This window comes from Anguilla rostrata, chromosome 3 (genome assembly GCF_018555375.3).
Source record: "Anguilla rostrata isolate EN2019 chromosome 3, ASM1855537v3, whole genome shotgun sequence".
NCBI classification, from domain to species: domain Eukaryota; kingdom Metazoa; phylum Chordata; class Actinopteri; order Anguilliformes; family Anguillidae; genus Anguilla; species Anguilla rostrata.
In genome coordinates, this window is record NC_057935.1 from 57,751,725 (window position 1) to 57,778,066 (window position 26,342).

General features: G+C 48.8%; 2 protein-coding genes across 5 annotated transcripts in view; both read right to left on the bottom strand.

Annotated features, from left to right (window-relative positions):
• Window positions 1-6,668, bottom strand: part of LOC135251306 (transcriptional repressor p66-alpha-like) — a 28,722-nt gene extending 22,054 nt beyond the window's left edge. Inside the window, exon 1 of one of the 3 annotated variants that reach the window (XM_064328633.1) lies at window positions 6,430-6,668. The gene's annotated coding sequence lies outside the window, so the exon portion shown is untranslated. The remainder of the gene's footprint in view (window positions 1-6,429) is intronic. The other 2 variants (XM_064328631.1, XM_064328634.1) reach the window with 2 other exon arrangements.
• A 5,916-nt stretch (window positions 6,669-12,584) lies between these two features.
• On the bottom strand, window positions 12,585-26,085 carry LOC135251308 (MAU2 chromatid cohesion factor homolog). Of its 2 annotated transcripts, XM_064328636.1 has the most exons (19): window positions 25,813-26,083; window positions 25,291-25,308; window positions 24,944-25,009; window positions 24,487-24,582; window positions 24,260-24,354; window positions 23,758-23,785; window positions 23,435-23,590; window positions 22,260-22,406; window positions 21,859-21,949; window positions 20,996-21,099; window positions 20,700-20,777; window positions 20,060-20,125; window positions 19,425-19,508; window positions 19,155-19,204; window positions 18,686-18,763; window positions 17,684-17,795; window positions 17,208-17,298; window positions 15,375-15,502; window positions 12,585-14,879 (listed from the first exon to the last, which is right to left on the bottom strand). In XM_064328636.1, exons 1-19 carry the CDS (start codon window positions 26,044-26,046, stop codon window positions 14,805-14,807), a joined length of 1,797 nt encoding a protein of 598 aa, XP_064184706.1. In that variant the 5' UTR covers window positions 26,047-26,083; the 3' UTR covers window positions 12,585-14,804. The 2 variants fall into 2 exon arrangements, with proteins under 2 accessions (XP_064184706.1, XP_064184707.1); XM_064328637.1 differs by lacking the exon at window positions 25,291-25,308 and having other exon boundaries at window positions 24,944-25,017; window positions 25,803-26,085.
• Between the last annotated feature and the right edge of the window lie 257 nt (window positions 26,086-26,342).

Sequence of the window (26,342 nt, forward strand, 5' to 3'; positions counted from 1 at the left end):
AGAGGAGCTCTGATAAATGGTAGCGTGAGTGCGTAGCGCACCGTACGCAGCAGGAAGGGGAGAGACGCACGAGGCCGCCATTCATAATTAACACCCAGCAGGTCCTGGAGCTGGAGCACAGCAGCCGGAGCAGAGACCGCTCCTCAGACCCAACACGCACGCTGATGTCACTGCACACGCAGGGGAACACGCTTAGACACACACGCACGCACGCGCACAAACACAAACACACGCACGCACGCGCACAAACACACACACACACACACACGCTCGCACACACACACACACACACACACACACACACACACGCCGCACACACACACACACACACACGCACGCACGCGCACAAACACACACACACACACACATGCTTGCACACACACACATACACACACACGCACGCACGCGCACAAACACACACACACGCACGCACGCACACTTAAACACACACACACGCACGCACGCGCACAAACACACACGCACGCACGCGCACAAACACACACACACACACGAATGCACACAAACACACACACGCACGCACGCGCACTAACAAACACACACACACACACACACGCACACACGCATGCACGCGCACAAACACAAACACAAACACACACACTCATGCACGCTTACACAATCACTCACTGCTCTGTTCGATTAGTGTCTTCAAAATTTCACTTCTAAAACCTCATTAGCAAAACATTAGCAAATAACTCAGCTGCGACCGTGCCTTCAAGAACAGCACCACAGAGCAAGAGCAGAGGGGTGGAGCCTCCTCCGGACACACCCACATTTTTACCTGATAACATCAGCAGGGACCATCGGGCCAATTAAAACCCAAACGGGCAGTGGTGGGTTCGGAGTGAGGACTGGATCGGCTGATTCCGATACCTGACAGGTCGATCGGTGAGCCTCCAAAAGAGTCACTCAGCTCTCCATCGAACCCTCAGTTTACGGACCTGTTTCCCTGAAACACGACGATCTTCACTCCCTTAGCCCTAATGCCCTTGGCCAGCAACACGCAAAGCTCTGGACATTTACTAAACCAGCTCAAATGACGTCTTCATGAAGGGTGACACCCAGCAATGTCCCACTCGCGATTTGAACCTGCAACCTTCAATCACAGCCAGTTGACCCGCTGCCAGGTACACCTGTCCTGTAGGTACACTCCTCTCCTCCTCTCCTCCTCTCCACCTCCTCCTCCTCTCCTCCTCTCCACCTCCTCCTCCTCTCCTCCTCCTCCATCAGGTCAGCAGCCCCTGTTGGCACCACACCACACGCTGTCTGACGCCGCTCACTGTGCAGCGAAGGTGACTTTGCCAATCGTGCCGAACGGCCATGTTAGCGTTAGTGATAGCATTAGCACTAGCGTAGCCCAGTTCCCATCAATCACTTTACACACTGTACTGGAACGCTAACGCTTTAGCAGCAGTGTGACGCTAACAACCTGCTGGGTCAACTGCACTTAACAACCACCCCCCTCGCCACGAAACACACACACACACACACACACACACAGACACACACACACATACAGAGAGAGAGAGAGAGACACACACACACACACACACACACACACACACACAGAGAGAGAGACACACACACACACACACACACATACACAGAGAGACACAAACACGCACACACACACACACACACACATACATACACAGAGAGAGAGACACACACACACACACACGCACACAGACACACACACACACATACAGTGAGAGACACACACACACACACACACGGGCACACACACACACACACACACACGCACATGTGCACACGCATACAGCCACACACACATACAGCCACACACAAACACACACACACACGGGCACACACACGTGCGCGCGCACACACACACACAAACATACATACGCACACACACACACACACACATCCTCCTGCAGGATTGCATCAGACTGGCGCCTCAGCCCAGTAAACAGGGACCCGCCCACGATCCACAAGCCCCGCCCCTCACCCTGTCCGTGACAGCCTACCTCTCCATCCCCAAAACAGGAAATCCAGAATCCATTTAAGACCACCCGCCCAACCATAATACCCCTGTAGCCCACCCCAAAAAAATCACAATCATACCCCTGTAAGCCCCCCCCCCCACATTTTACCATCTTGCACAACAGACGTCAGCAGTGACAACAAACGCAACAGGTTCAACCTGCTGGCTTCTCAAATACTGCACCTCCCCCTCCCCCTAATTCAGACAGTGTTTATTGGGGGGGGGGCGTCCCCAGCATCTTTTGAGACACCATCACTCCACCCCCAAACTTCTGAGTGACAAACACTGGGTGTTAGCCCCACCCCCTCCCAAAAAGGAACCATACTGCCCCACAGTCAAATGCGCACTCTCACAGTAGTGCACACACACGCGCAAGCATGCACACACACACACGCACACACACACACTCCTGATAATTACAGACTAACTGCTAAAGCACATGGAAAAGCTGTACATCACCCAGAAATGCAGCCCTGCACCCCCCAAAACTGCACCCATCTAAGACTGGCAAAGCCCCCCCCCCCCACCATCTACAGTAGAGGACGCCCCCCCCCACCCCCACCCCAGGACGAGGCACATGACCCACTCAACAACTTTGATTTATTTTCATTGGTCGAACTGCAACCAGTCAGATGAGGTCCAGTGGCCTGTTCTCCTTATCAAACATTCGCATTTTCAAAACTTGGTATTATATTAATAGGCAGTCTGATTGGTCACAACAGTGGCCTGGGATTTGTTGAGAAAAAAAAGGGGGGGGGGCATAGCAAGTTGAGTAAATATAAATTTCCCCAAATTCCTAAATGTATTTCCACGCCCCTGTGTTTCACAGTCTTCAGCGGTGCCGTGTCCCATTTCAGAACAGGGGCTCCTTGTTTAAGAGACGCGGTCCACGGTGCGGTTGGGGACAGGGGTTCATAACTCAGGGCAGCGCCCCAAATGCGCACTGGTTGCTGAGGCACTACAGCTACCCTGCGTCTCTGCGACCCATGAGCCTGGGGAGGAAACGGGGGGGTCCAAAATTTTAAAATGGCCGATCCCCGTCTGGCAGATGATCCCCGAGGGACCACAACTTCAGCCTCGCTGCCCTGCTTTGTAAAGAGAGAGAGGCTTCCTCCTCATCCTCTGACCGATGCCGTAGCCTCCCCCCCGCCCCACTTCCCCGAAATTAAGACAGCGGACGGGCCTGCCAGTAGGTCAGCCGTCCAATCGCTGTTCAACGGCCTGAGCCAGGAAGGCTCCGGTAGGTGCGTCGGAGAATTCCGCTCAGGCACTGGCACAGACGGCCGTGGGGTCCTCGCAGAGAGAACCCCTGGGATCGTCCTGCAGGCCACCATGTGACACAATGCAGGCCACAAAGAACCTCCCCAGCCTTTATGCACACGAACAATCGCTCAGCCATTCCACAGCCCGTAAAGTTAACACCAGAAAGTCGAGAACTTTTTTCTGCTCACTCAAAAAAAAAAATCCTATGCTAATTAAAAAAAGTATATAAAGTAAATCTATTGGGGGGGGGGGGGGTTTCCTCTCATTTTTAACTTTTGGATCAGGGGAAAATGCAACTGAGAGAACCTGTATTTCCTCCACAATACCTTCCAACAGTACCTTTAATATCAGGAAATTAACACAGAGTCTATGTTTCAAGTTCTAAGATGACTTTAACTGCACCCCCCCCCCCACACTCCCTCAAACCACGACCCCCTCGGTCGGCACCCGAACTGTAACGAAACCACGGCAACGCCAACGGCACACATTGAGACGGGACGGGACCGCGTGCTCCTCAGCCAGCACCCGTCACTAATCGGAGAAAAATCAGAAGACAGCGGTGGACCGCGCAGGTCCAGCTCCTGCCCGTCCGGCAGAACCGAGGGGCCGGCAGGTGGCCGGGCCCGTTCACAGGGGGGCCCAGACGCAGACGGACAGGGCTGCCGCGGGACCGTCCCGGTGTCATAGCGCGTCTGCAGGCAAACAGTGCCAAATGAACCCAAAAACAGAGTCAGGGGGCCCGAGAATATAGCAAGGCTCTCAGTCTCTCCTGTCTGGTCCTTTGCAGCAAATGCCTTTTACTCCCACTGTATGGAGCTGTGGAAACAGGGCATGGGGGGTGTGTGTGTGGGGGGGGGTTCGGGTGGGGGGGGATCAATATGAACAGCGCAGAATTTTTCTGGATCGCACACCGGCAGTGGCACAGTGCTGTCAGAACTGGGCCCCTGTCAGGGTGAATATGCTAAATCAGCAAAAGTAGTTTTAATGTTTCTGATCGAAAGTTAATCGGAAGTAAATCGTTTGACTGCATCACATCTCTGCGGTGGTGGGGTGGGGGGTGGGGGGTGGGGGCAGGAGGGAGAATTTCACTTTCCTTTTTTGTTTCTGCCTCTGTTCGTCTGTGAAAAAGAAGTTCACAACTGTTTGGGTGCTTTAAAAAAAAAAAAAAAAAAAATTTTTAGGCATTTTTTTTTGCCAGTTAAAGACCTCTACCAGACCTGACCACAGAGCCTGACCCTTACAATTCCACAGTAATGGGGTAAAACTAAAACGGGAAAAACTTCACCAATGTAACCGACAGTCCGACAGCAAGGTGGCTGAATTTTCAGTCGACAGCCGAAGATTTTAAAGTTGTATATAAAGAGCTGTAACCATGTTTAGTACATTATGGGGAGTGCCCACAACATTGCGTCCGACGTCCAGCAAAATGGCAGCGCATTGATGCTTTCCCAGTGTAAGATCCGGTTAAAAACACAGAGGTCATTTGAGGTCACTCCAAATAACAATCCACAAAACCCATGTTTGCATTTCGGGGTAACAGTGACATTCAGTGAATTCTGGTGCAATTTGTACCTCATCATGTTAAAAGGACAGCCCGGGTCACTACATGACTCAGTGCAAAGATTGGACTCAGCATTTATTAGTCAGCAGGTAGATTACACTGCCTGTGTACATAAAAACCCAGTTCTCCTTGCATTTACACACGCACACACACACACACACAAGCCATAGAGCACAGACAACCAGCATGAACAACCACCAACAACAAAAAAAAAAACAGAAGCAATGCTAATATTTTCAGTTCAGCATACGCATTATGTCTGAAAAGCCGACCGTCCATTTATTAAAATGAGAGTGTACAAGGGGAGATAACGCAAGATAAAAATGAATAATATATCCCAAGCGTGGTGAGAATAGGCCAGTATCTGCTTTAGATAGAAGTGTGTGCCAGGACCGTGACGCCTGTGTGCGCCGCGCGAGTGCGCGTGTGTGTGTACGCCTTTAAGATGATGAGGAGGAGGAAGAAGAGGAAGGCTGCCTCCTGAACTGGGAGAAAACCAAGCGCGAAGACTATGGGGACTTTTATTCTGACGTCGAAGCAGACTGGCAGCTCGTCGGGTTAAGTGCCACGACTGGGGGGCACACATTGTCCACCATTACGCCGCTGTCGAGCCCCCTCCGTCCAGCCATTACAAACCCAACGACCCCGCAAAACACCCCCCCTTCACAAAAAAATATAAACAAACCATTAAAGCACTAAAATAATCGGAAAGCCGGCTGCCCTGGCAGCCAAGAGATTTAAAACCGCGCTCTTTGCAGCGTAGCCTATTTACTTATCTAGATCCATACATCTTTGGCCAATGATCTAGCTTTAAATATTAAAATGAGGTGACACTTTTAAATGATAAAAACTAGCAACTTCCCCGCCTTTAAAAAAACAACAACAACCGGGTTCTCCGACTTCAGATCGAACCAATCATGGACCGAGGCGTTAGCTAGCAAACTGGCTAGCTACACTGCGTTCTGGGGTGAGAAAAAAAAATCAGCGGAAAATTTGAACTTTTTACTGTAAAGTTTCAAGATATACTCGTAGAAATACCACCGGGAAAGCTATACGTTCAAACATTTACAGTCCATCGGCGTACTTTCGGAGGATCTGAAACTATGGACTCGCTAAAAAAGGACAGCAAGACCGAGCCCCGAAAGAATCCGAATCCCAACTCCCACGGACATCTCGCAAACCCACCCAGAGACACTCTTGGGTTAAGTCACCCGCAGCGCCGACGATCAGTGCGAAACAAAACATCAAAATAGTTAAACGTACTTCTCAAATACTTATCGCCATACTGGTATCTAGCTACCCATACGAATTTCAAAGCATCCGTATTTCTAAGTTTAGAAGAATTCTGGATACTTTATGCCTCTACCTCGAAGGTTTGTTGTTTTTTTTTTTTTTGCATGCGAAGAGCGGCGTATTAATTTCACGCACACACGCAGTCACACCATCAGCTAGCTACCTCGCTTCATTCGCCATCGATATGAGAGGAAAAAAAACTCCCCCTGCTTAATTATGATAGGTTGTTAATTGTAAATACTAAATGTTTTATCCCTAAAAAAACTTTATGCGTATCTTGGCTTACTCACGGAGTCGAGGTGATGTGATCCTTTTGTCTCCGGCTCTTCCTCGCGATTTGGGTGACTATTTACCCCGGTAATTCGGTGCTTAAAAAATCCTGGGGATCCCCCCCCTGTTCACAGCCCTCCCCGCTGCCGTTCCGGTTGCCAAATAATGCTCTTCTCACACATGGAGTTGCGGCGTCACCGCACTGGGCATGCGCACTGACGCTCACCGGGGGGACGAGAGAACACCACTGACCACCAAGGAGCGAAACGAGCACCCTGGTCTCGAGCGCGGCATCCCGCTCACCTTGGCAATCGCGGTGATTGCCTCTGACAACAGCTGTTCGTGCCTATTGTCCAGCCAAGAAGTATTTGAGAGTGAGCATCTGTCACTCTTCGGAGTACTTAACCACGTCTTTTCTTCTCGAGTGACAAAGCCTTGTCACTTTCACATTGCAAGGTGCTCATATTGATGGAGCAAGGCACTTCCTGGAAGTTCTCAGATCTCTGTTAGAACTTACCCACGACACCACTGTAAAACAGGGTGCTGCAGCACAGGCAAGTCTGCACTACAGAATTTCTAAAAAGGAAGAACTCAGCGTGTGGCGAGAGGAAATGGGCCGAACAAGAGAATTTTAATGAGCTTCATCTTTTAAAAAAAAATAATTATTCATTTAAATATTGCTGCCAGGAACAAAATTTGAGAAATAAATCCAGATTGTCCATGCCTTCTGTCAAGAAACAGATTTTGCACTTGAAAGTGCATCAGTGAACCCCCTCTGTCTTTTCACATCGAAACGAAGAGGGAAGCCCAATAGGCCGTTGGTCACGACAGAGGAAACAAAATGATGATTAAATGATGATCGGTTACCATCCTGAGGGAGGGAACTGAGTCTGAGTGACACCTCATCCAACATCAGTCTTTAGCCTACCTGTAACCCTGCCCAACTGCATTACCAAAGGGGCCCTTGTATAATGGCTCTTCCCTCTTGAATATGACAGCGACTAAAGCTTCACGTGTGTTAACCCCCATTTTATAAGGGGATGTGTGATCCACCTGGATCTCCAGTAACGCATTATGTTATTAAAACCGGGCTCTAAACGACCCAAATTTGTCTCATTTTCTCTCTTCTCTGTCATAAACTGTGCCAAATAATGACATGGGAAAGAAAACAAACCTTTAAAGTCGACTTAAATCAAATCAAAATCTTTCAAATCATGTCATGATTTCAACCAAAGAGACACAAAAACGCGCTGCTTTAGCATCTCGGACTCAGAGCTCGTAGATCGAGAACGTCTCCAAACGGTGTCAATAAAACTCAGCCATTTTGCAATCATAGTTTTTCCACTGCATCCAGTTTTAGACCACAGGAGCTAAGTTGAAAAACCATTTATTTATTTATTGCCCTGTGATAGATTGGCGACTTGTCATGGGTGAGTTCCTGCCTCTTGTCCCAATGCACGCTGGGATAGGCTCCAGCACCCCCGTGCAACCCTGACCAGGATAAGCAGGTATAGATAATGGATGGATGGATTTATTTACTTCTTTATTTTTCAGTCTGAAAAACGGAACATGAAGCTCTGTCGTTGCCCTGGTTGTGCACACAGCCATGTCTGAACGCTGGGGCAGTGTGTGTGTGTGTGTGTGTGTGTGTGTGTTGGGGGGGGGGGGGTGTCACTGTTGGGCAGGGATTAGTGCTGACAGTGCATTTATTCTCTTATCAGTCACTTATCACCAAGCAGCAAACTAACCCCAATGCGTCGGAACAGGGAAGACAGTGACACTGTGGATATTCAGAGTAAAAGTGCTCAGACCCAGCTCCTCGGTGTACACGTGAGGGGAATGAGGCAGTGGACAGGTATGGGAGGTCTGGCATCACAGGTAGCACCGACCTTGTGCAAATCTACTGACGATAACCTGCTGTAATTGCATGCGATTGTCCATTAGTCTTGCCCCCCCCCCCCACCCTCCACAGATGCATTTTCTGCATAGTGTAAACATTTTTTTTTTTTTGGTCACAACAATGGCAGTAACTGCAGTGAGGTAAGTGATTTGGAATGCGCTGGATGGGGACAGGACACACCCCCAATGGCGGGAAGTTCTGTGCATTCCAGTCAGATTTTTAGCCTGGGATTTATTTATTTATTGAGTTATTATATTGCGTGGTCTCGTGTTATTATTTTTTTTGGGGGGGCACTGAAGTGAGTGCAGTCAGGTGATGCCCTGCGCCTACCTGGCCTACCCTGACTGTGGCGCCATTGCAGTAAGCCTTTAAGGTGTGATATCAGAACGTTCTTAACTGAACGTTCTACTGCTGACGTAACAGTCGGTGCTGATAACTGAAAGCAACAGAGTTCTGGAACTTCAATTTTTTTGATTTTTGAAGCTTTCAAAGATTTATTACCCCCAATCAGCCCATCTAAGATCCCCCCCCCCAAAAAAAAAAAAAAACCTTCCATGGTTTGATAGACACAGACTCACAGAATGTCCACTAGGTGGTGGGTGGGGGGCCGGGGTGCACAGGGCCCCAGAGATCAGGTTGGGGGGCACTTTTAACTTTCCTTTTGCAATTTTTCTCCACAATTTAGTCATTATACCAATTCCCTGTGTAGACTAGCCACAGTCCTGGTCGATGCGCTATCCTCTGTCAGTCTGGGGAGGGTGTAGGCTGCCACATGCTTCCTCCGATACATATGGAGTCGCCAGCCGCTTGTTCTCACCCGACAGCGAGGAGTTTCACTGGGAGAGCGTAACATGTGCGGAGGTTCACACTATCTCCCCCAGATCTCCCCTCCCCGCTGGACAGGCGCCCCGACCAACCAGTAGGAGTCGCTAATGCAGCGATCAGGGCTCATACCCTCACCGGCTTCCCACCCGCGAACACTGCCAATTGTGTTTGTAGGAACGTGTGACCAAGCCGGAAGTACCGGGGATTGAACCCGGGTCTCTGTGGTGGTGTGCCTCTACACTACCCAGAAGGCCCCAGCATGTTTAACTTTTGACTGCCTGGGCCCCAAGACCAACACGTCTGACTTGTAACAGTAACGGGGGTGTAAGTGGTGACTCTTACAGGTAACAGGGGGTGTAAGCTCACATACCAGCGGTGACCGGCGAACGTCATCTCAGTAAATTAACTCAGTAATAGACAGTTTGCTTGGAGGTCCAGTCATAAAAGCAGACTTGTATGGTTGGTTCATTAAGAATAAACATCTGGTGTTATTGTTTAAATAAATAAATAAATAAATAAATAAAACACCTGTTCATTTCTGTGTAATTGCAGGAATGAGTGAAATAAGAAATTAAAATTTGGAACTACCGCCCCCCCAAAAAAAAAAAAAAAAAAAAAATTTCTGTTGAGAGAAAGAAAACCAGCAAGTTCACTAAGAATTTTTTTTTTGGTTGCATTATTAGTCAATAGAAGTCAGGTTTTAAGTCAGGTCAAGGTCATCGCGCAGGTTCCCTTCAGTCTCTGTCTCCACGCTCCACGCGCGGCATGGCAGGCCACTGACATCACAACAGCCTCAAGTTAATCCCCATTAAAGTACAGTAACAATGCAGGAAGTACCCCTCCCTGTTACCATCAGCTAGACTCACTATTTGGCAGGAAGTACCTCCCTTCAGCACCGTTTCACTGCCGACATATATTACCTAACGTTCATCACAAGCTGTCACTTCGGTTTCTGTCTTTTTTTTTCTTTCTTTTTTTTACCGTATCTTTTCCTTCTTTTTGTCAAGATAAAGTCGTAGGCATCATAAAGATGGATAAGATTAGCCAGATCCAGACAGCTACAAAATAAATAAATAAATAAATTCTCTCCTTCCTCTGCTTTAACCCTTCGGTGTGCAAAGTTGTGGAAGTGGACGTCTTATCAGCGGAGCGGAACAGCTTGCTTCTGCGCAGCAGGCTGCGTGCGTCGCGAGAGCGGTCATGTGACCGAACCTGCGCGGCTGACCTCAGCTCAGGCGGCCGACTCCGCTGTAATTCACCGCCGCGCGCGGGCCTCGCTCACCTCACCGCACGGGCGAGCCTGCAGCTCTGGTTAGCCGCGGGGATTTAGGATTTGCACGCGATGTTCAGGAACACGGGCGCCAAACATCTCTGTCTTTATTTCCTTCAACCCACACATACACAGATACGCCTGATTTGTATTAATGGAAATTGAACACACTGCAATAGGCCTATATTATAAATATGTGGACTCTTTGGAAAATATACTGATACATGCATTTCTCAACGATGCATTTAGAAATATGTTTATAGAAATATCTGAAAGCAGAAGTAATTAATATATTTCTTTTATATAGCTAGGCTTTTCAATGCCTTGATAATATATTTCATTTCAATATATCACATGTATTATATATTTTTTAAAAGGTTTAAATATGACTTCTGTTATGCAAATCTTTTCAAAAACATGAAATGCATCTTAAGTAGTTAAAATAAGGATGACTGCAAAGCATCAGGTTCAACCTGCAGGATTGTTTTTGTCCAGACATATTGGTGGAGGTTGCAGCTTGTTTTGGATGTGTTGTATTTATTTATTTATTTATTTCTTGATGGTGTAGTGTATATTGATAGCTGATGGTGATAACAAGCACAGAAACCTCCTAAAAAATCCATATTGGAATCCTTTACCAGACAATGCACCAAGGATGCAGACACATTAATGTAATTGTAAGTAACTGTGATGTTGTGAAGAGGGACACTGCTAGAAGGGCAATCAGAAATGTTTCCTGGTAGGGTGATTACAGCCGAAATTAGAATGCAGTTGGAATTTTAGAATGGTGATGATGTCATAATCGTTGCATTGTTATTACATTCATTTAGCGGACACTCCCGCCTAGCCTGGCTTGCGGGGAGAGAGAACACAACTGCATCCACCAGAGCTACACAAGGTATTTACTGACACAAATGCTGCTATTGCTGCTCGCACGACAAAAGACGCAGGAAGGGAAGTCCATTAAGAACGAGGAAGAAGAAAAAAGAAAAGAGAAACGACATTATTTGGAAGACGACGGCGAGCCAGCACTTTTTCAGGGTCCGATTAAAAAGTAATGGGGACACCTGTTGGAACCTTGCAGTCCACAATGGTCGGCTGTGATGCAGAGGAGGGGCATCTCCTCTGACACGTCTTGCCACCTGTTCTTGGCGCATTAAAGCTGTAAAAATAAACCTGAGGCAGCCGCACGGAGAGGAGTGATGAATGGGGCCGGACTATGTGGACACGGACCACGAGTAACGGGGGACGACAAATACCAGTAGGACAGCAAGCTCCTCCCCCTCCTCCGCCCCTTTCAGGAAGACCAAGGGATGCATCCACGTTACCAAAGAATGTACGAAGTGCAACGGACATTTTACAAAGAAGTCTGCATTCCGGAACTTTCTGAACATCGTTCAAACCAGAAGCTCCCCATCTCAATGAAGTGCTCTGTGGCACACTGCCTTTGGAATGCACCCCCCCACCCCCGCCCCTTCCTGTAAGCTTAGCCAATCGGATGGTGAGCCCTGCAGGGCGACCATGATGTCTCTGTCCCTCAGAGCCAATGAGGGATGTGTGGGCTGCAGCTCTAGTCACGCACTGTGTGGCAGGAAGTGGCGTCCACTATGTTCCAAAATGGAATGTTCTGGAATAGACTTAATTACAAACATTATCAAGGCATTGTCAGTATGGGCAAATTCAAGAATTGTTTCTGCTTTCAGATATTGTAATATATACATATTTAGATACATGCTGCTGTGTATATATATCAGTGTTTTTATTTTTAAAACATTTACAGTATATTGCAGCATATCCCACTTCTGGTCCAGAGGACAACAGCTAAGGGATCACTGGACCTGGGACCTGATGGAGCGGCAGTAAAACCCTTCCCTCCAACAAGAGGAAACATGAGAACTGGTTCCACTGACATACTAGGGTCTTACTGGTAACAAGCTTTGTGCCAAATAATCAGGGCACATTCAAATATTCACACATGAAAGGCAAACGGTTTAACCTTTGACCTGAGACCACAAGCGTACCGAGATCCTTCAAGACTAAGACTGGCCTTTTTTTTTTTTTTTTTTTACTATGCTCAGCCCTCAACTGTACAAGTAAAAAAATACGTATATTTTTGTTTATTTATATACAATATGATTGGCTCAAATTGAAAACAAACACAGACTAAAAAAGCAGATTGTTTCTTCTCAACGTTTATTTGAAAATTCTGATATTTTGCGGAAAAAAAGAACTGAGATGCCAGCATTTAAAAAGACAGGCGCTGGGCCACATTTCTGTATTCTTGTGTAATGCAAACTTTCAATATAAACACAGAGTTGTGGCATTCACAACTCTATTATTTGTCTACGTGTGACCGTCAAATAAACATTACATACCTGACATTTAACTGTTTCATTACTTCATCATAGTAAATGTCACTATACAACAAATGCTCTAAGTAGGAAGAAAAACTAAAATGGTACACAACATTTTCAATGTCCCCCCTCCCCCCCCAATATTTATACAAACTAAACTTTCTGAAGTATTTGCAAATGAAAAATGATTAATATAATATTGTTAACTGTGGTATACAAATATTCACTTTACATGTACATTTTGAACTCCTTTGTTCAAACTTCAGAATCAAGCAACAAAAAAGTGTATATCTTTAGAAACAAAAATATTGCTCAAACACGATCTGTACAGCTAATAAAATAGGAACCTGCATTATACCACATAATACAAAAAATACAATGTTTCAGATAAAATTATGACAAAATGAAGATAGTTATGATATTCTGGAAAAGTTTATTACAGACTTGATAGGAGTCAAAAATGCCTACCATTAGTTACAAAGTTACGTAGAATATTACAAAAAAAAGGCTTTTCATGGTCACACGGACCAGCTCTTCAAATGCCCAACAGTGACCACTGCTGGTCATACAAGGAACTGCATTTGGTGAATGGGGTGAACAGACGGTTTGGCATTAAAAACTGCTAAACGGTTAAACCCATATAAATATAAAACAGGAAAAAGGAAACAGACATTTCATTTTTACCGCGTCTAAAATCTTGCACTGGATCGTCCGAGGAACGTTATGTCTCGCACCCTGTGGGTTTACCGCCTGACCTGCGCCAGGGCATCCAGCTGACTCACCCCTTTTCTCTACTAATCTTATTTACAAGTTCTGCTACAATAGGTTTGCTTAAATCTTTCCCAAAATAACCGGCGGTGCTGTTAAAACACTGAGCGTACAAAAGAGAAATATAATTTAGTGAAATGTGTCATTTCCGTGCGTCAGACCGAAGGAAAAAAAAAAACTAGTCAGTGAACCCAGATCTAAAATGCCTTCCCACATGATGAAGTTAGAAAACAAGGTCAGGATAAATAAATTAGGTACGTGAGGCTGTTTATGGTGTGCGGAGGGACCAGGACAGGGGGCCTTATACCTGTCTGGGTCCCACACCTCCCTAAATCTGACCGCTAAATATGTACAGCCAGGTTTGGGGAACTGAAGGGTAACTGTGGCGACCATTATACAGACACAGGGCAGGGGGGTGGGAGAACTGCCCCAGTCCTGTGTGTGTGTGTGTGTGTGTGTGGGGGGGGGGGTGTTGGGGGGTGTGACAGCAGCAATGGTGGCGGAAACTGTTATGGCAGCAGGAAATACAGCTTTCACACACACTCACTTGCACGTACGCACAACACTCACATATGCACGCACACATGCGCGTACGCACACACACACACACACGTGCACACACATGCACATACACACACACACACCCCCACACCACACATGTGCGTTTACGCACACATACACACACACACACACACACACACACAGACATGCACACACACGCGCACACACACATGCGTGTATGCACACATACACACACACACATGCGCGTACGCACACACACACACAGACATGCACACACACACACCCTCTCTCGTTGCACTGGCCTGTGACTGTGTGAGACCCCCACCCCCTGAACCTGGAGAGGGGTGAGGGGGGGGCTGGGAGGCAATTCCATTTCAGTCAGAGTCAATTCCGAAAATTAAATTTAAAATTTAACTCATGAAGTGAAAAACGCCGATTCGTGTTCTAATGACAAATTTTAGTACAAATTTTTCAATTCGTGAATCCGGTTTCAGTTGATTTCCAAAAAATGGGACTGAATTACTGAAATGAAAATGACCCTCACCCCTACGTTGCCACCCTGCCCCCTCCCTCTGTAACCGCCCCCCTGCCCCCCCCCCGGGCCCTCGTACAAGAAGGAAGCGTAAGGCATTATGTACAGAGTAGCGGTTGTCTGTGCTGAGGGTCCTGGGCGTGGGGCCCCTGAGGGGTGGGGGGGTGCCCTGGGGGGGGGGGGGGGGTCACAGTGTTGGTGCCGGTGAGGGGCCCCCGTCTCACAGCAGGCTGGCCAGGCTGGTGGTGGGGCCGTTCTGGGCCTGGAACTGCACTGGGGGAGGGCCGTCCGTCCACTGCCCAGACACAAGGGGGCGCCAAAGGCACACACTGATTAGACCTCCTTCAGAACGCCTCACAAACAAACCCACGAAATTCAAACTTACAACCGACATAACGGACCGACGGACACACGGCCAGACACAGAAATAAGAGGCAGGGAGAAATAAAGGAGAGGGAGAGAAACACACGTAAAGAGAGGGAGGGAGGGAGGGAGAGAAAGCAAGAGTGTAAGAGAGGTACAGAGACCCACACAGAGCACACTCACGCTGATGAGGTGCTGTGAGTGTGTGAGTCTGAGAGAGAGAGAGAGAGAGAGGTAGAGAAGAAAAAGTGAGAGAGTGTAGAGGAGGAGAGAGAGGTAGAGAGAGAGAGAGAGAGAGAGAGAGAGAGAGAGAGAGAGGTAGAGAGACCCAGGCAGAGCACACTCACGCTGATGAGGTGCTGTGAGTGTGTGAGTCTGAGAGAGAGAGAGAGAGAGAGGTAGAGAGACCCAGGCAGAGCACACTCACGCTGATGAGGTTGTGTTCGGGGAGGCTGCAGGCGGCGATGTGGTCCTGCAGGAGCTGCTGGGAGAAGTTCTGGTGCATCTGGGCTGCCTCGTGAGCGTCCATGGTGTTCCCACAGGCCTTGTTCAGGTCTGAACACACAGAGAAAAGCACCTCTATCAGAGCAGGCAACACTAACACACACACACACACTACAGCACAGACAACACTAACACACACACACTACAGCACAGACAACACTAACACACACACTACAGCACAGGCAACACTAACACACACACTACAGCACAGGCAACACTAACACACACACACACACTACAGCACAGACAACACTAACACACACACTACAGCACAGGCAGCACTAACATACACACTACAGCACAGGCAACACTAACACACACACACCACAGCACAGGCAACACTAACACACACAGCACAGCATAGCACAGGCAACACTAACACACACACACACCACAGCACAGGCAACACTAACACACACACTACAGCACAGGCAACACTAACACACACACTACAGCACAGGCAACACTAACACACACACACACACTACAGCACAGACAACATTAACACACACACACCACAGCACAGGCAACACTAACACACACACACACCACAGCACAGACAACACTAACGCACACACACTACAGCACAGGCAACACTAACACACACACACCACAGCACAGGCAACACTAACACACACACCACAGCACAGCACAGGCAACACTAACACACACACACACACTACAGCACAGACAACACTAACGCACACACACTACAGCACAGGCAACACTAACACACACACACCACAGCACAGGCAACACTAACATACACACCACAGCACAGCACAGGCAACACTAACACACACACACCACAGCACAGCACAGGCACCACTAACACACACACAGCACAGCACAGGCAACACTAACACACACACACCACAGCACAGGCAACACTAACACACACACCACAGCACAGCACAGGCAACACTAACACACACACACACACTACAGCACAGACAACATTAACACACACACACACTACAGCACAGACAACACTAACGCACACACACTACAGCACAGGCAACACTAACACACACACACACACTACAGCACAGACAACATTAACACACACACACACTACAGCACAGACAACACTAACGCACACACACTACAGCACAGGCAACACTAACACACACACACCACAGCACAGCACAGGCACCACTAACACACACACACACAGCACAGCACAGGCAACACTAACACACACACCACAGCACAGGCAACACTAACGCACACACACTACAGCACAGGCAACACTAACACACACAGCACAGCACAGGCAACACTAACGCACACACACCACAGCACAGGCAACACTAACACACACACACTACAGCACAGGAAACACTAACGCACACACACTACAGCACAGGCAACACTAACGCACACACACACACTAAAGCACAGACAACACTAACACACACACACTACAGCACAGGCAACACTAACACACACACACTACAGCACAGGAAACACTACCGCACACACACTACAGCACAGGCAACACTAACGCACACACACTACAGCACAGGCAACACTAACGCACACACACTACAGCACAGGCAACACTAACGCACACACACTACAGCACAGGCAACACTAACGCACACACACCACAGCATGAGCCAAAACCACTTAAATTGATAAAAGAAGCACAGAAGGAAAGGCTAGACTCTTCTAAAAAGCTACATTATTCTTTGGAAAAATCTGACTGTACAGGTTGAAGGTTGAACACAGACTGTCGTGGTCTGCTGCTCACCTTTGAGCAGGGCAGAGGACCACAGCTGCACAGACATGTCGGGGATCTTGCTGGCCAGCTGCATGGCCGGGACCACCATGTTGTTGCTCTCCTGCAAAAACAAGGAGCAGTGAGGTCAGAGAGCACATGGGCGCTCGCAGCCAATCACAGAGCAGGAAGCAGTGAGGTCAGAGAGCACATCGGCGCTCGCAGCCAATCACAGAGCAGGAAGCAGTGAGGTCAGAGAGCACATGTGCGCTCGCAGCTAATCACAGAGCAGGAAGCAGTGAGGTCAGAGAGCACATGGGCGCTCGCAGCCAATCACAGAGCAGGAAGCAGTGAGGCCAGCGTGCCTGCGGACGCTCTCGCAGCCAATCACTGTGCAGAAAACAGTGAGGTCAGAGTGCACATGTGCGCTCGCAGCCAATGGGAATGGGCGCTCACGGTTAGTCACACAGGAGGCACGCAGGAACATTCTGGAAGAGCGCTTCTCTTACCCTGTGGTTCCCCAGCACGTAGAATATGTGTCCGAGCAGGACCAGGGAGCAGGCGGTCAGTCGATTCAGGTCCTCCGCGTTGGACATCTTCAGGGTCTCACGCAGGAACCTCCTGCAACACCAGCACAGAGCCGCAGGTGACACTCCGGACAGGACCGGCAGGACGAACAGGACGTGTTTCTGACGCTACATCACTGGAGCTCTCAACCACCGGCTGGCCTGACTAAATTCACGAATGAATATTCATACGCCGTTTCAGACCAGGCTGCTTCAGCTTCAGAAGCAGGGAGGCAGAACTTTGGCGGTTTAAGAACAGGAAGCCGAGTATGTGCCGTGTCTGCCGTAACTAGGGTAACGCTAGAGAAGCCCTCAGGGTTCCGGAAGGTTCAGCTCCCTGCGTAGAGGGCACAGAACCCGTGGAACTCCGCTGACAGAACCTGCTGTGTGTGTAGCACCTGAGAGTGCACGTGCATGAGGAGAGCAGAGCGCACGTTCAGATGGGAGAGTGCACGAGGAGAGTGCACGTTCAGAGGGGAGAGTGCACGTTCAGAGGGGAGAGCGCACGAGGAGAGTGCACGTTCAGAGGGGAGAGCACACGAGGAGAGTGCACGTTCAGACAGGAGAGCGCACGTTCAGAGGGGAGAGCGCACGAGGAGAGTGCACGTTCAGAGGGGAGAGTGCACGAGGAGAGTGCACGTTCAGAGGGGAGAGTGCACGAGGAGAGTGCACGTTCAGAGGGGAGAGCACCGAGGAGAGTGCACGTTCAGAAGGAGAGGCACGTTCAGAGGGGAGAGTGCACGAGGAGAGTGCACGTTCAGAGGGGAGAGTGCACGAGGAGAGTGCACGTTCAGAGGGGAGAGTGCACGAGGAGAGTGCACGTTCAGACGGGAGAGCGCACGAGGAGAGTGCACGTTCAGAGGGGAGAGTGCACGAGGAGAGTGCACGTTCAGAGGGGAGAGCGCGCGAGAGAGCGCACGTTCGCGGGGAGAGCGCTGAACTCACTTGGCCTCGTTGTAGCGCCCTTGGAAGAAGGATAGGAGGCCGCGGATGTAGAAGGCCGCCGCCCGCAGACAGTGGGAGCTGGGGGGTAAGGGGGGGGACAGAGAGAAGGGGGGGGGTGGGCAGGTAATCAGAGCAGGGACAGCTGTCTCAGCTTCACAATGTCACATCATTCAGTGTCACCTTCAGTAGTTCTGTCCGTCTGCAAAACAATCCATCTCTCAATAGCTATATATATATATATATACACACACTTGCACACAAACACATGCACACACACATGCACGCACGCACGGCCACGTACACACGCACACGCACACGCACACGCACACGCACACGCACACGCACACGCACACGCACACGCACACACACACACACATACACACACACACACACACACACACACACACACATACACACACACGCACACGCCACAGATCCCAGTGCTTCCCGCACACACAGGCGTTCTCACCTGACAGGAAAGTTGTGGTCTGGATTTATCCTCTCCAGGAGGCTGTAGAGCTGAGAGAGGTAGTACAGAGTGTGGTCAGTACAGCGCTCCTGTGCCAAAGGTGCAAGCCACACCTCTGAGAATATCTCAGGCGGGACGTCCCAGCGGTGGGGTCTGACCATCTGGGTCCAGAGAGCAGGGCAGAGGGGGTGTGCAGGGATAAGGGGGGGGGGGGTGTGTAAAGGGGGTGGAGGGGGGGGGGTTGGGGGTAACGTTCTGGGACAGACTCACTTCTTGGTGTCGGTTGCCCTCTCTGATGTAGACGCTGGCCAGATTGGTCACGATGAACGTCCACAGCTCCTGATGGGTGGTCAGCTGCACAGGCGGCACAGGGGTTAAAGGTCAAGCGGGCATGGAAAACCCAGGTCCAGAAAGTAAAAGTGTCCACCCCAGGATTTTGTTCCAGGATTTGCTAATTAAGCACAATATCTTCAGCCAGGAGGTAGAACTAATGAGTGAAATCAGCTGGCTGAGTTCATGGGTGTAAGAAACACACGACCCCTAGACTTTCCACCTATGCTCACCAAGCAATTCATGAGCAGCCAAGCGCTTGTAACAACATGATTTTAAATGTAACTTTTATTTGTTTATTTCACAGGGTCAATGCACATTAATAACACTGCTGTAAAAGTTCCAGAGTTAGCCAGGGAGGCTAACTTTCGCCCGTAGACCTTGGGCTGCATGTCTTTGGACAATAAATCACCCAAATTATTTTTCTCATTGCTCACAGAAAGATAATCAAACTGAATCCAAGATCATGCACTGGATGACCGCACGTCACTTGAGAGCAGGTAGTGTAGAAATGAAGTGATAACTGTGTATTTATTTATTTTAATCTGGGCGCAAAACAGTTTGGCTGGACTCACCCTCAGGGCGGTGGTGAACTGGGCCTCAGCATTGTCCATGCAGTTTACCGAGATGCAGTACAGACCCTGCAGGAAGAGGCGTGGCTTTAGGCAGGAGGAGGCGTGGCTTCGGGCAGGAAGAGGCATGGCTTTAGCCACGAAACAGACAGCTGACCACACCACACACTTGCAACCAGGGGATGATTTCAGTGGTACGCAAGTGTGCACGCACAGCAAAACGATGAAAACACGTGACAATTTTACCGCATCTGTTTTTAGGTGTGCGTTGAATGCAGGAAATGTGGTTAAACTGCAGTATGGTACACGTTCAGGTCTTCTACGGCAAGCCCAGAGGGACATTCGGGCCCCTCCTAGCTTTGCATGCAGTACTCACTAGTGGAGTGTGCAGCTGAGCGCCGTGATTGGTCTACGGCAAGCCCAGAGGGACATTCGCCCCTCCTAGCTTTGCATGCAGTACTCACTAGTGGAGTGTGCAGCTGAGCTTTGTGATTGGTCTACGGCAAGCCCAGAGGGACATTCGGGCCCCTCCTAGCTTTGCGTGTGGTACTCACTAGTAGTGTGTGCAGCTGGGCAGCGTGATTGGTCTACGGTAAGCCGGGAGGGACATTCGGGCCCTCCTAGCTTTGCGTGCAGTACTCACTAGTAGAGTGTGCAGCTGGGCGGCGTGATTGGAGAATAACCTGGGCGACTGCTGGCACAGCTGGCACACCTGGGAGATCTGAAGAGAAGACAAACGAAACGTCGTTTCTGATGACTTTAACAAACTTTTCTATTATTCGATTTACTGTCGCCCAATGTCCATCTCATATTGTACAACACTACCACACACGCTAGTAACAAATGAAATACTCAAACATTCTGGCGGTAAATAAAGCTCCCAAATGAAGAGCGAACGGTTCGGTTTATTTTTGGCGGGAGTGGTGGCGGCACACAGACCTCCTGCAGGGCGGTGGCCTTGTGTCCGGTGACCAGGCGGCACATGATGATGTGCTCCAGCAGGATGACCTGGAAGGAGGAGAGGATGGCGCTGCAGTCCAGCACTGGAACAGAGATACACAGAGCAGAGATCACAACACAGACCAGCACTGGAACAGAGATACACAGAGCAGAGATCACTACACAGTCCAGCACTGGAACAGAGATACACAGAGCAGAGATCACTACACAGTCCAGCACTGGAACAGAGATACACAGAGCAGAGATCACAACACAGACCAGCACTGGAACAGAGATACACAGAGCAGAGATCACTACACAGTCCAGCACTGGAACAGAGATACACAGATCATAGATCACAACACAGACCAGCACTGGAACAGAGATACACAGAGCAGAGATCACTACACAGTCCAGCACTGGAACAGGGATACACAGAGCAGAGATCACTACACAGACCAGCACTGGAACAGGGATACACAGAGCAGAGATCACTACACAGACCAGCACTGGAACAGGGATACACAGAGCAGAGATCACTACACAGACCAGCACTGGAACAGGGATACACAGAGCAGAGATCACTACACAGTCCAGCACTGAACAGGGATACACAGAGCAGAGATCACTACACAGTCCAGCACTGGAACAGGGATACACAGAGCAGAGATCACTACACAGTCCAGCACTGGAACAGGGATACACAGAGCAGAGATCACTACACAGTCCAGCACTGGAACAGGGATACACAGAGCAGAGATCACTACACAGACCAGCACTGGAACAGGGATACACAGAGCAGAGATCACGACACAGACCAGCACTGGAACAGGGATACACAGAGCAGAGATCACGACACTCACTCTTCAGCTTCTCCAGCTGCATGAGGGCCTTGTCCGTGTACTTCTGCGCCTTCTCCAGGTAGCCGGCTTGCATGGAGTGCATGACCGTCACCTGCAATGCACGAGACAAACACACCTGCATGACCCCCAGCACAGCGCTTCACCTGCAGGGAGAATCCTGCTGCGTGCCGATTGGCTCTCTGTCCAGTCATGTGACTGAGCAGAGCTTCACTCGCAGGGAGAATCCTGCTGCGTGCCGATTGGTGATCTGTCCAGTCATGTGACTGAGCTACAGAGGAAACACCTTGTGTGCATGTGTGTGCGCGTGGGTGTGTGTGTGTGTGTGTGCATGTGTGAGTATGTGTGTGTATGTGCGTGTGTGTGTGTGTGTGTGTGTGTTTGAGGGCGGCGCCTTTGCTCACCAGGTACACCAGCACACACATGTGCTCCTTGGGCAGCCAATGGAAGAGGTCGGCTGGGTTGCTAGGGAGGATCTCGTCGTCGTGGAGTGTGGAGATGGTCTGAATGCACTGCTGCAACTGCTTTAAACACGGCTTCACGCTCTTCACCTGTACAACGCACACAACACACACATTATAATAACATACGCACGTTATAATAATATACACACGTTATAATAACATACACACGTTATAATAACATACACACGTTATAATAACATACACACGTTATAATAACACACACACACGTTATAATAACATACACACGTTATAACAACATACACATGTTATAATAACACGCACACGTTATAATAACATACACACGTTATAATAACACACACACGTTATAACATACACACATTATAATAACACACACACGTTACAATAACATACACACGTTATAATAACATACACACGTTACAATAACATACACACGTTATAATAACACACACATTATAATAAAACACACACACATTATAACACACACACGTTATAATAACACACACATTATAATAAAACACACACACACATTATAACACACACACACGTCACACACTGGCTATCTGCAGCTCTTTAGTTTTAATTCTTGTTTCTGTACTATATTAATGACTATCCTATGTACTGTGAGCGATGGAAATGTGCTTCTCATTACTATTGTTATTATTAAAATTATAAAGATTGTTATAATAGCCTATGCATTTCATCTATTCTATCAGATACTCCGATGTTGTGTTAACCCCCCCCCCCCCAGTTCTGGACAGAGAGGAGCGGGCTTTTCCTGTCCAGCCTCCAGGTAGTGTGTGACCTGCAGCACCACCTACAGCAGTGGTCCCCAACCCTGGTCCTGGAGAGCTGCAGGCTCTGCAGGTTTTTGTTTCCACCTTAAAATCAGCACCCAATTGAGACCCAAGACACCAGGTGAGTTGGGTTAACTGTGTAATCAACTGCTCTAACTGACCCATGAAGTGTCACTATGAAAGCCAGCAGACCCTGTAGCTCTCCAGGACCAGGGTTGGAGACCGCTGACCTACAGCATGCAGGTTCACACAGATAATCTGCAGCGTTAAGAACCACCACCTCCTTCCCCCCCCCCCCCGTTCTCCACCCCGCCCGGACAGAGAGGAGCGGGCCTTTACCTGCCCGGCGTCCAGGTAGTGCGTGACCTGCAGCACCAGGAAGAAGACGCGCAGGGACTCCTTCTGTATGGGGTTTCCCTGCCAGTTCTCCACGATCTGCCCGCACAGCGTGAGCAGCGGGTGCACCTCCTGCAGCTTCCGCTCCATCAGCAGCAGCTGGGAACGCAAAGCGTCCGAAACGCAGCGCTGGTGTCAGAGCCAACGGGAGCGCAGCCAAAAAAGCACTTACAAAACGCCGGGCGTTCTGCCTTAAGAACTCAAACACATCACAGCTTCGAAGGTCAAAGGGACGACTCAGACCTGGTGTGACACGCAAAACTCACCATCCCTTTACTCAGGAGAAACAGCGCCCTGAAAACAGATTAAACAAAAAAACAAATCAGTTAAATCACCCCAAGAAAACACACACACTGCAAATCTCTGCTAAAATATTAAAACAACCAACAAACTACACAATACCTTTTATATAAAAATAGGCAACACGACACGACCTGTGGTTTGTTTCTCCGTTTCAAGCAAAGCGTGTATGAAACAATTATTAATTTTGATGTACTAGAAAGTTGCCCTGCAATAGATTGGCAGTCTGTCCTGGGTGTACTCCTGCCTCTCGCCCAATGCGTGCTGGGATAGGCTCCAGTACCCCCGCCACCCTGCCCAGGTTAAGCGAGTATGGATGGATGGATGGATGGATAGGTGGGTGGGTGGGTGGATGGGTGGATGGATGACGGATGGGTGGGTGGGTGGGCGGGCAGATGGATGGATGGATGAATGAATGGATGGATGGATGGACGGATGGATGGGCGGATACACTAGAACATTCCTCACCGGGTGTACTCTGAGCCCACCACCCTGGCGTACTCCGCCCCCACCCCGAGAAGGTCACACGCCGAAACCAGGTCCTTCTCCAGCGTGTGCAGTTGCTGACGGGACACAAAAAATACCACGCTGAAACAGAACGCCATTTCCCGCGCCCCCAAAAAAAGCAAACAGCCTTACTACGCTACTGCAACCCCAAAGGGAGCGTTGGGAACGATCCGGAAGCCCGAACTCACAGCCAGCTGGAACAGCAGCCTACAGTGCCAGTATGGGGTCTGCTGGGAGATCTGGATCGCCTTCCGCAGCAGTGGCTTCGCCGAATCCACCAAGTTCTTAAAAAAAAAAAATTTAAAAAAAAAATTAAAATGGGGTGGGGTAGGGTAGGGTTAGAACAAAAAGCACAACATTCAGAAGTTTAGTTCTGTTGCACAAGCAGGACTTTATTCCACTTTAACAGGGGTCTCTTTTTAGCAAGTGTGTACGGAGACAGTTGCTGTTGTTTCCATGGCAAAAGAAGGCGGCATACTGCATACCATACAACGTGAGAGGAAAAAATGTTATATACATGTTACATTGTTGAGTGGCCATATTTTTTATGATGTCTCCAAACACATGAACTGTCAGGATACAGAAGTGAATACAGACAGACTACCTGGTACAGGTATCGCAGTGCAGGTATAAGAAAAGGCTTACCTGCTGGCAATAGAGTTCTGATAGAAGACTGGCAGCTTCAAACTTAACATCTTCAAACTGAGGGACGTGACAATCTTTGTAAAGGAAATTACTCTTGTCGATGTAAATTCGCATTGATCAATGCATTCTTGCTTAATGTTGTTCCAAGTGATCGGACGTTTAACAGCGTCATTTCAAATTAATCTGCATAGCATACATTTACATATAGGTCCATCAACTGTCACATTTTGTAATTCTTCACCAAAGCTAAAGACCATGACAGAATTTAGGCTATTCTTATCTACTAATCTGAATCTATTAGCTAACAAGTCTAAGCATATCAACACATTATGATTGAGAAAGGATATTTGCTGTGATATGAACCACTGAAAAAAGACAACAAAAAAGTTAATGTCAAAACATCAATAAAACAAGAGCATGCACAATATTTCACATCATGCTATTCATGCTATTATCACGAAAAAGAATAAATGAATTAAACCGGTGACATGGTCCAGAACAAGACACTCGGTTTTTGCTTTGATAACAATTTAAAGGTCAAAACTGGATAAACGCTATGTTACTTAAGTTTGCTAGCTGACCTTTGCAGGTAGTTTCATCAATTGTCACAGCGGTGGCTAGCAAGCTAAGCTCGCGAGCTAACTGATATGCTAATTTCATATGCAGAACAATTACTGGAACAGCCACAAATATATATTTAGCTGCGCGTGACGTGCCGGGTGTTCTTCTTGCAGTGTTTCGCGGCGCATAAACGAACTGCTCTCGTTTACAGAACTATTCCCCCCGTTACGCGGCGCTTGCCACCGACGTGGCCTTCTCATTCCCCGCCTCCTCGACACATCCCCGGCCTTTCCCAGACTGTTCCTCACCGCCTTTTCCAGGTGGCTGCGGGCGAGTTCGCTGTTCTTGGTGTGGTGGTAGAGGACCGATCCCAGCTGCAGATGCGTCCGCGCCTCTACCCTCTGCGGCGGCTTAAACTGAAAGACCGCCTGGAGACAGTGGACGCAAAGACGGATCTTTGGGGGGCTCGAGGTGCGGAAGTGCTCCGCGAAACCGAGCAGTGCGAGGTACCATGACTCCGGGGCCTCTCCACCAGACGCCATTTTGCCGACGACAACAACAACAACAACAACCACCACCACTGTCGCTGTTCCATCCCGCGGGATTTCACCCAATGCAACGAGAATTCTGGACGAAAGGCATCTCGGGAGACGTAGTTTAACGTAGAATATTGACAACCATACTGTATCGCCAAAAGCAGCAACTTGTCTAACAACCAAAAATGGAAAATCCAGGTTCCGAAAGCAGAAGTCCTCCCCAGTGTTTTGTTCCAATCGCCTGAATTTTGTACGAATTTTGTGGACGAAAAGGAACATTATTTCCAACGGACAGGTCATTG